The sequence below is a fragment of the Echinops telfairi genome, unplaced genomic scaffold (genome assembly GCF_000313985.2).
Source record: "Echinops telfairi isolate 266 unplaced genomic scaffold, ASM31398v2 ScPeMD7_2010;HRSCAF=2546, whole genome shotgun sequence".
In the NCBI taxonomy this organism is placed as follows: Eukaryota; Metazoa; Chordata; class Mammalia; order Afrosoricida; family Tenrecidae; genus Echinops; species Echinops telfairi.
The window spans coordinates 15,903,182-15,914,006 of NW_022105908.1; the positions used below are offsets into that span (position 1 = coordinate 15,903,182).

Sequence of the window (10,825 nt, forward strand, 5' to 3'; positions counted from 1 at the left end):
GCCAGAAGCTTGTGTGATCCAAGGACTGAACCCAAATCCAAAGGAGAGAATAGGATCAGAGCTTACATTGTGAACATCCGGTTTGCAGAAGGCTATGGGTGACGGTGACAGCCCAAGACCCATTGCAGGGCTCCCAAATGAATTCAGTGTCTGGTGAATCCCCTCTGACCGCAGTTGAGGGATGTGAGTAGCCGTGCTGTCACACAGAAAGCACTGCACAGTTGATTCTGGCAGGTGTAGTTAGGTAATCATTTGCTTCCCCTCCCTTTGGCCCATTTTAAAGTTGGTTCAATTTTAATATTCTTGACTTTCTTTTTGAGGTTTTTCTGTTTTGTCTAGTCACTGTGGGTTGTTTTGCTTGTTTGTTTTGCATGCTTTTGTGTGATTATGTTTCATTTTATATGATCTTCTGTATATGGAACCCAGGATAGGTAGAGCTACAGAGACAGCAGCTGGATAGGGAAATGGTAGGGAAGGATGGGGAGAAATGGGGATGACAAGAATGAATATGAGAGGACGTTCTGAAATTGATTGTGGTGATGATGGCACAGATCTTCTTAATGATTAAATTGTATGATATGTGACATATACACCAATAAAGCTGTTAGGAAAAGAACAAAAAAGAAGTTGCTGAAGCACAATTGCCAATTGAATTCCCCACCTTGAATAATGTCTACTGGTGAAGTGAGGGCATTGATTGGGAAGAAATGATTTCCTGAAACTTGGGATGGCAACGTATGGGCAGGTCATCAGAACCTGGGAACAGTGAGCCCCTAAACTCCATTGAATCACTCCTGATCCATCCAGTCATGTCTGTTAGTCCTTGAGGTAGTTAGTTTATTGTGCCAACCTGGCCGATAAACACATGCGGGGTTAATTGAAGGGCGGAGGGATAAATGGCTCAGTGAGCCTCGCCTTTTGAGTTCTTGGGTCTCTTGCTTTCTGAGGGTCGGACCAGGGTGCAGCTACCTTAGCCAGTTAGTTCCCTGCTTCAGCTGGAGAGGCTCACTTCCTGCAAGACATCCCTGAGGAGAAGCCACATGGACCTACCCCGAAGCAGCCTTGGGTGCTGGAGCAGCTGTGTGGAGACCCCTGCCAGCGCTGAGATGCTTACACATTCACTGACTCGGCTTTCCTCCTGTAGTCAGCATCATTGCGTCTGTTTTGTGAGATGCAAGAGGACTTTGTGGATTGGTGTTGGACATATGGGTTAATGGGTCAATGTTGGACTTGTGGGCTCAGGCAGCACTGGGTTGGGATGTTTTCTTAATGTGCACTTACCCTTTATATAAAACTCTCTTATACATGAGTTTCTGTGGATTTGTTTCTCTAAAGTGCCCAGACTAACACAGTCCTTGATTAGTTTGCTGTTTGGGCCTGAAGCGACCCCTTCTTAGGGAGGCCAACCATCGTTCTATCACACATCCTTGCTGCACGCAGCTGGGCTTGGTTGTTGCCATGGAGAACTTGTGGACAGCTCCCAGCTGCCCCACTTTTGCCTCAGAAGTGGCTCTGAAGCCAAGAAGCTCACTCATCCCAACGGGAAGAGATAACACCTCCAGGGTGCCCCTTAGTTACGGATGAACAGGACTGGTGGGTTAACACTCTGACCCCAGGCTTTCAGGGGTTCAAGTCTAGGAGATATTCTGGACAAATGCCCCTCGCCTCCAGCAGCAACCTCAGTAGCACACCTGGATAGTGTTACTTGTCCCCGTTGCTCTCTCCAGCTCCCTGGGACTGCCTCGTCACTATCCAATAGGCTGACCCTCAGCTCCACTCAGTATTCAGCAAGCTGGGCTACCTTTGTTCCTGTGAAGGCTGCATCTTTTTAACAGTCAGCCCTTAGCAGCCCATGTGCAGAGCTGCTGCACACCGATCTGCACTGCGCCCAGGTCTCCTTCCTGAACTGCAGACACATCCCGACATGCCCCAGCCAAAGAGCCGTCCACATCACCCCCCTGCTTCTGCCGCCACTCAAGAGGATCTGCGACGAGGCCCCAACCCCCATGCTTGTCCCTGCCCCATCGACTCACTGCATACCCCTCGACCTTGACCTGTGACCCAGGAGTCCCAGCAGCCCTGAACCAGGCTGGTATTCTCAAGGCCTCATTCACGCTAGTCCCTCCTCTTAGGAGGCCGTCCTTCCTGCTGACTGATGACATTTCATTGACTCTGAGCCCAAAGCCCCTTTCCCTCCCAACGTTCTCCTAGAAACGATCCCGGCCGCTGCCTCTTCCATTGGCAGAGAACTCCCTCCACACTTTCTCACCATCTCCTGGGACAGCTTTGAAGGCCAGGGCAGGGCCATGCCTCCATCTCACCGAGGAAGCAGCAGAGTGTCGGAAAGGGTCAGTCTCAGGGTAGGCAGCTGGGAGGTGAACTCAAGCCATCAGCCTGGCCTCCACAGAACAGGGAACTGGAGAGGATACTAAGCAGCACCTGGGACTGGGGAGTCAGTGACAGCATGGTCCTGGACCAGAAGCAGAGCGGAAGGTCATCGTGCGGACACCTCTGGCACAGGCTCCACAGATAGGACTGCACCCCTGCCCCATCCCCACACCCACACGCTCTCTGCACCGTCCCACTGCCCAGCTGCCCCCGTCTAGGCTGTAGAGACCTCAAGACTCAAGGTGTCCCGTGCAGCGGTCTCACTAGTGAGCCTGGGGAGCTTGTGGACAAAGGATGTAAGAGGGCAGCCTGCCTTGCCCCAAGATGACCAGTGTTCACGGCAACTCACGCAGACATACCTGGCCTCCCAGGTGTCCTCCCCACACCTGCAGGCCTTGCTGATGCCTCCTCATGGCCCCCGACTCCCTGTCACCCTGTGACTTCATCAGGTTAAGTAAGAGCGAGTGATCTGAGGGCCACACTTGATTCATCACTGCACTGGGGATCCCCATACGTAAGCCACACCTCTCGGGGATATTTGCTCACTATGGGCTGGTGTGCCTGCAACCCGCTGACCCTCAGACTCTTAGGTGGGTTAAGCCAGGGCTTCAAGGTGGTTATTTTTGGTTCGGTCCTGGCTAATGAAGTAAAACTGAAATGGACTAGAATTTGCCAAATGTGGGTGCCTAGAACAACATGCAGAATGGGGGAAATCACAGGTCAATGCCTTGCTAGAAACGGCTAAGAAATCTCCTCCTTTGAAGACAAGGGTGGCATGCACATTGCATAGCAACTAAATCTCTTGACCGGTAGAGATGGTCACAACGGTGCCCTGTTCAAAGACACTCATCCACCGTGTTGCTCCGAATGCACGGCCCTGGAAATAGCCCTATCCTCTGGGTCAAACTCCTGAAAAGGCGCACTAGTCCCCTTCCAAGTTCCCCATTCCAGGACTTCAGCCTGTCATTTTCCCACTCTGGCTATTGTTCTAGGCACCGACATTTTGCAAATACCAGTCTGTCCTGGTTGCTCTTTGTCGGCCATGAGCAAACAGGCTCCGGCCAGTTAGAAACTCTTCATTGAGTGGAGTATTTAAACATCTCTGAAGCAACCTGTATTTCTGGCTTTTTGAGAAGAAAGGGAAAAGATGGAACCCCGGGCTTTCAGAGTCCCTGGGGACAAATGCCATCGCTCTGTGTCACGAGATTTCGGCCCCCCCTCTGCCCAGTCCCTCTGGTGTCTCCCACCCTGCGACGGCCACTCACGTTCATCATGTTGGACACCTCGTTGTTGCCCAGACACAGCACCTGCAACTTGACCAGAGCGTCCAGGGAGTCAATCTTGGAGATGCGGTTATTGAACAGACTCAGGTCTTCCAGGTTCACCAGTGTGTCCAGCCCTTCGATGGCCTCGATGTTGTTGAAGGACAGATCTGGGAGGTGAGAACTACTGGGTTAGGGAATAACTGTCCTTGAGGAAAGCCACCAAGCCCCTTCATGCTGGGTGAGCTCTCAGGTGAGCTGTGGGTACTAGGAGCCATACCTGGACTCCTGTCTGCAGCTCCACCCTCCCACCACCTTCGGCAGTTCTGCTTGAAGGCCCGGGTCCATGTCTTTCTGGCTGGGCTTACACTCAAACGCCTGGCCTGCACACTACCTTTCCCACCAGGCCACCAGAGTCTCTTCTTTGGTGGGTTGCCTCCTGCCCCTCCTGAACTAATGGTATGCTGATAAATGTGTCCTAACTGGGGATGGGCATGGGGGCTGGTGTGTCGCTCTTGCCAGTTTCTGTGGTGTAAATACTACCCCTGTGACTGATTTCAAGGGAGCTCTGGTGGTTCCCTAGGTAAAGCATTGGGTGCTAACCACAAGGTCAGCTGTTCAAACCCACCAGCTGGTCCTTAGAAGATAAGGCTATCTGTTACTGTAAAGATTAGTCTCAGACTTTGAAATACTATGGGGCAGTACTCTGTCCTATAGGGTCACTATGAGTGGGAAAAGACTCAACAAACAGTGGGTTTTGGTTTTGGGTATACGTTCCCACTGTGACATTCCCAGGTTACAAAGAGCTTATGAGGCTGACTCTTTGGGAATCAATGCCAGTGGCTTCAGCATCCCTAGCAATGCAGTGGCTGCCTGTGTCTGCAGGTGAGGGGGCTTTGCTGACCCATCAGAGCACCATCTCCCCTGGATCCCAGCCCCCTAGCTCTTCTGGGATATCACTGGGTTGCTAAGGAAGTAGTTTTGTCCTGAAATTCCCCCCATGAGGGCAGCATGACCTCTCAATCCTGGCGTGACCTCTTTCTGTTTTCGTTCCCCGTAACAGGGAGTGCTGAGCACTGAGCCGCCTTTGGGAGCATACACTACCGTTGCTGAAAAGCTTTGGCGCACGGCTGACTTCCTGTCTGAGGACAGAGGCGCCAGCTTTTTTTAGAAGGGAAACCAAGTGTCTCTTTGGGTGGACAGGCTGACAGCGGCTCTCAGTGGACACACGGCACTGACTGTGTGTCTAAGAGGTCAATGGGCCTGCTAGCTCTTGCTGTAAAGCACGGTAGGCCGCCTTCCTGGGGGATGCGCGGGGCGTGGGCACGTGCGCGCGCGCGCGCATGGCTCAGGGTTACAGCTGATCTGCCCCTGAAATGACAGTCCCAAGCCCACTGTCTTCATCTCCTACAGTGAAGGTGACTTTGAATATCCTGGAAAATTGGCGAGGGGGGTGGGGGGGGAGTGGAGGGGGGCGGTGGCGCTGGTTGTGGTCTGACTCTGTCAGGTTCTCTGAGGCTCAGTGTCTGCAGCTGGGGGAGGCCCAGTCAAACCTACATACGGGGCTCTTACAAGCGTGCCACTTCAGCACAGGTGTTGCTGAGAGTGCCACCCCTGGGACTCGCCTGCCATCAGACAGCAGCCTGACAGGCTGAAAGGAATGTGGGCGTTGGGGTCAGACAGGTATGCCTTTGAGGCCCAGCTCCGCTGCTTTTTGAGCCAGGGAGTTGGCCTCATTGAGCCTTGGTTCCTCGTCTGTAGATTGGAACTGGAACAAAGACTGCTGTGGGGCTTAATGAGCTCATGTGCATGTGAGGGATGGATTACGTCCCCATTCCATTCCACACCAAGCGTATGGAAGTCCTAACACCTGTGCGCACGACCTCATTAAAAAATAAAGTACTTGAAGATGTTATTATTCCCACGAGGTCATGCTAGAGCAGGGTGGATCTGCGCCGTATCTGAAGGGTGTCCTTTTGAAAGAGACACAGAGACACACAGAGGCTATGTGGCCGTAAGAAGAGGCATCTGCCAGCCAAGGACTGCCTGGGGCTGTCCCATGGGACACAAGAGAGGCTCTCCTTTGGGGCTTTGTAAGGAGCATGGCTCTGCTGACCCAGCCCTGCATTTGGACCCCTCACCTCGAGAACTGTAAGGCCTTTTGGTTCTTAAGAGGCACCCAGTTTGTGGAACTTTGTTACAGCCACCATAGAACACTCGGACAGTATACAAGTAACCCTTGGGTCTGTCACCTTCTCTCTGTTAGGGGCCCTCATCAGATGTAACAGGACCCGCAGACTTAAGTCTTAGCAAGGAGGGATAGAACTCTAGGGTCAGACAGGGATGGACTGGATGACTGATACTGCCACTTAGCTGCCATGGTCTCAGTATATACATCTCTACAATGGGATGCGGTAAGGCTTCAGAGACCGCGTAGAGAACGTAGCTAGGCTCACACATGGCATATAGTAGGGACTCAGCTTGCACTACCAGCTGTGATAGTTATTTTAGGCTTGATTTGACTGCTGGGGCTGACAGGTAACTGTCAATCCATCATAGTCCCCGTGTGTGCTTCTCTCTCCCAGAGAAGCTGGGCAGATGGGAACAGAACACTCTTCCCGGTGTGTCTGTCCGAGTCCTGGTGGTATAGTGGGTTACACATTGGGCTGCCAACCACAAGGTCAGCAGTGTGAAACCACCAGCTGCTCTGCAGGAGAAAGATGAGGCTTTCTACTCCTGTGAAGAGTTATAGTCGCAGAAACCCACACGGGCAGCTCTACTCTGTCCTACATGGTCGCTATGAGTCCGCATGGACTCAATGGCAGTATGTTTAGTTTTGGAGTTTCTGTTTGGGGCCACGTCTGTGCTTTGCCCAGCTCAGATCCTTAGCTACACCAGGCTCATAGGGGGCTGGTAGCAAACTGTCATGCAGGATTGGCTCCTGTCCCTTGGGAAGGACATCACCTTGGCGGGGCATCATCTTAAGCTTTGAGTGGACACACAGGGGGGGACCTTACCCAGCCAGACCAGGTGTGTGAGTTTCTCCAGACCCTGGATCCTCTCAATGACGTTATTGTCCAGCTGCAACTTCCTCAGGTTCTCAAACTGCCAGAGGTTGTCTATCTGGAGGATGTCTGTGACAAGAGAGGAGACTGTTTAGGTGGTCACAGCCTTCAGGTACGGTTTTGTGAGGCCTGAGATGGTTAGCATTTGTCACGCAAAAGGTCCCACAACCCCTCCACCTCCACCTTGGAGTATGTGGGTGTCCTGGTGTTGTGGCCAGGTACTGAGGGGCCCCGTGTGAGGGTAAGGGTGAGGAGTGTGAGGGTGGTCATCAGTGCTGTCAGCCAGGGCTGCAGGAAAACCTGATAGGTCCATTGGGGGGTGGGGGCGGGGAGTTGGGGGAGGAGAGAGGAGAAGGGAGGGAGACCGAGACCTGAAATTGGTTTAGCATCTGGATCCAGCCATGACTGATGACTACCTGTCCCAGTTACATAAGCCAATTCATTCTCTTTCCAACTTAAGCTAATTTGAGTTTGGTTTCTGTCACTTGCTGTCAAGAGTTCTGAGATGCATTTGGCAAAAGGCATTTTTAGAGAAAAAGCATTTGGAAAATGTCAATCCCCTTTCATAATAAAAATAGGCAATGGAAAAGGGGGAAATGCTCAACAGGCAAAGGGCATTGATACAGCCACATCAACCCAAGGCGATCATCATACTCAATGGTGGAAGACTGAAACCTTTCCCCTTAAATTTGTGAAAAAAGGTATAACTAAGAGCAGACAATGAAGAAGGACGCGGCTCACCACTCTAGAGGAGGTAACCGCTGAAAACCTTGTGCAAAGCTTCCAAACCTTGTCAGATCCTGATGGCCCAATGACTGGAAGCAGAACACTGTCAGAGCCAGTGCCGGAGGATGGGCCCCTCAGGTCCGAGGGCACTCACAATGTGACTGAGGAGGAGCTGCTTTCTCAGCGTGGGGAAGACCGTGGGCACCTGAGTCGGGTAAAGCCTGTAGGAGTGGAGCCTTCAGCAACTTCATTGACTGATGAGGCATGACTCAAGGTAAAGAGAAACAGCTGCAAAAATCTGCTGATGCTCAGGAATGTGCAAAGTATGCATCTAGGAAAATTGGAAGTGCTCAAAAATGAAATGGAATGCATAAAGATTGGTATCTTAGGCATGGGTGAGGTGAAATGGACAGGTTTTGGCCATCTGAATCAGAAAATCATATGACTTACTATGCCACGCCAATCAAGAGGAATGGCATAGCATTCATTGTCAAAAAGGACATTGCAAAATCAATCACAAAGTATAATGCTGTCTGTGATAAGATTCTATCTATCCACCTTTAAAGAAATCCAATCAATACGGCTATTATCCAAATGTACGCACCAACCACAAAACCTAGTGATGAAAAAAATTGAAGAAATCTCCCAATGACTTCAGTTGGAAATTGATCAAACATACAATCAAGATGCATTGATAATTATTGACAAGTGGAATGCAAAAGCTGGAAACAAAAAGGAAGGAATGGTAGTTAGAGAATATGGACTCGGTGATAGAAACAAAGCTGGCATTTTGCAAACTGATAGAATTTTCAAGACCAATGACTTGTTCAGACCAAATACCTTTCAACAACACAAAAGGCAACTATACACATATAGTACACGAGAGCCAAAATATGACCTTGAGTCTATCCTATCTGAATTTCGAGAAGATCTCAAGGACAGATTAGATGTATTAAACACTAATGGCAGAGATCTGATGAGCTGTGGGAGGACGTTACGAACATCATTCATGAAAGAATACAAAAGGTCATTAAAAACACGAGGAAGAAAGAAAAGATCAAAGTGGATGTCAGAAGAGACTCAGAAACTTGCTCTTCGTCATAGAATAGCTGAAGCAAATGTCAAAGGGCAGCTCAGGAAGACAAAGGCAGCTATTATAATGAAATGAAATGTTCAAAGACCTAGAATTAGAGAACCCAAAAAGAAGACACGGAGCATATCTTAAACTGAAAGAACGCAATAGGAAATTCAAGCCTTGAGTTGCAATATCGAAAGAGTCTATGGGCAAAATATTGAATGTACTGGGGGCATCCAAAGAAGATGGAAACAATACAGAGGGTCACTGTACCAAAAAGAACTAGTTGATAGTCCACAATTTCAGGAGGTCGCATATGAGCAAGAACCAGAAGAATTTGAAGGAAAAAGTTCAAACCGCACTGCAAACATTAGCCAAAAACAAGGCTCCAGGTATTAATGGGATACCAATATTGAAGTGTTTCAACAAGCTAATGAAGCACTGGAACCACATGTCTATGCCAGGAAATTTGGAAGACAGCTACTTGGCCAACGGACTGGAAGAGATCCATGTTTGTACCCATTCCAGAGAAAGGCGACCCAATAGAATGCTCAAACTATGGAATAATATCACTGATACCACATGCAAATAAAATTTTCTTGAAGACTGTCCAACAATGGTTGCAGCAGTACATTGACAGGGTGTGGCTAGAGGTGCAGGCAAGATCCAGAACAGGGAGTGGAGCAAGGGATATCACTACTGATGTCAGTTGGATCTTGGCTCAAAGCACAGAATACCAGAAAGATATTACCTTGTGTTTTATTGACTCTGCCAAGGCATTCAACTGTGTGGACCATAATAAACGGTGGATAACCTTGAGAAGAATATACACTTGATTCATGTGGAATTTGCACATGGATCAAGAGGCAGTTGTGTGAATAGAACAAGGGAATACTGCATGGTTTAAAATCAGAAAAGGTGTGTGTCAGGGTTGTATCCTTTCATCATATTGATTCAATCTGTAGGCTGAGCAAATCATCAGAGAAGCTGTATTATATGAAGAAGAATATGGCATCAGGATTGGGGGAGGGCTTATTAACAACCTGCAATAAGTAGAAGACACAACCCTGCTTGCTGAAAGCGAGGAGGACTTGAAGCACTTGCTGATGAAGATCAAGGATTGCAGCCTTCAGTATGGATTACATACAACTCAGTGTAAAGAAGACCAAATTACGCACAGATGGTAGTAGCATCATGATAAATGGAGAAAAAGTTTAAATTGTTAAGGATTTTGCCTTGCTTGGATCCATAAGCAATGCTCATGGAAAGAGCAGTCAAGAGATCAAAAGATGCATTGCAGTAGGTAAATTTGCAGCACAAGACCGCTTTAGAATATTGAAAAGTAGGGATGTTTCTTTGAGGACTAAGGTGTGCCTTACCCAAACCATGATTTTCTCCATTGCATTATATGCATGTGAAAAGTTGAACATTGAATAAGGAAGACTGTAGAAGAATATTGAAAGTACCATGGACTGCTAAAAAGACAAAGTGATGTCTTGGAAGAAGTAAGTTCAGGATGCTCCTTAGAGGCAAGGATGGCAAGGCTTAATCTTACATAGTACTTTCGACATGCTGTCAGAGAAACCAGTCCCCGAAGAAGGACATCATGCCTGGTAAAGTAGAGGGGTATCAAAGGAGAGGGAGGCCCTCAGTGAGGTGGGCTGACATCGGGGCTGCAACAATGAGCTCAAGCATAGAAAATATTGTGAGGCTGGTGCAGGGCTGGGCAGTCTTAAGATCGCGGTAGGTCGGAACCAACTCAATGAGACTTAACAACCTAACAGCAAATTCCTGTGCTTTCAATCCCAACAGGCGTTGATGCTGATATGGGTCCGTTGGTGTGGGACTTGGTGTGGGGATCCAGACTTGCGGTTGAGAGTAGAGCAGGGAGGGTTGCTCTCCTGTCCCCTGTGTACCCAGAGGCACGTACTCTGGAAGTCCAGCTGCAGGGACAGGACGTCCTTGAAGAGGATGCCCTCCTGCTTGGCCAGCTGCCCGGCCTCCTCTCGGGGCCCCTGCTCGGCCACTGCCATCTTCAGCATGTCGTCGTCCATCACTCTGGGCTCTATCGACCCACATATCTGGTTCATCTCTGGGCCAGCCTCCTGAAAGACACACATGGCCCTCACACTGCTGCTTCCATCGCGCGTTTGTTTTGCATTTGAACTATGCTTTTAAAAAAGGTGTTTACGATTTACTCACTCACTCTCTCACTCACTCACTGTCTCACTCACTCACTCTCATTCACTGACTCACTCTCTTACTCACTCACGTCTCACTCACTCACTCTCATTCACTGACTCACTCTC

At 49.4% G+C, this 10,825-nt stretch overlaps 1 protein-coding gene across 1 annotated transcript in view; it reads right to left on the bottom strand.

Annotated features, from left to right (window-relative positions):
* DRC3 (dynein regulatory complex subunit 3) overlaps nt 1–10,825 on the bottom strand; it is a 57,100-nt gene that overhangs the window by 34,606 nt on the left and 11,669 nt on the right. Inside the window, exons 2-4 of the mRNA XM_045293303.1 lie at nt 10,447–10,621; nt 6,668–6,784; nt 3,654–3,820 (exon numbers count right to left, since the gene is read on the bottom strand). Coding sequence (XP_045149238.1) covers nt 3,654–3,820; nt 6,668–6,784; nt 10,447–10,606 — 444 coding nt within the window. The 5' untranslated portion in view covers nt 10,607–10,621. The remainder of the gene's footprint in view (nt 1–3,653; nt 3,821–6,667; nt 6,785–10,446; nt 10,622–10,825) is intronic.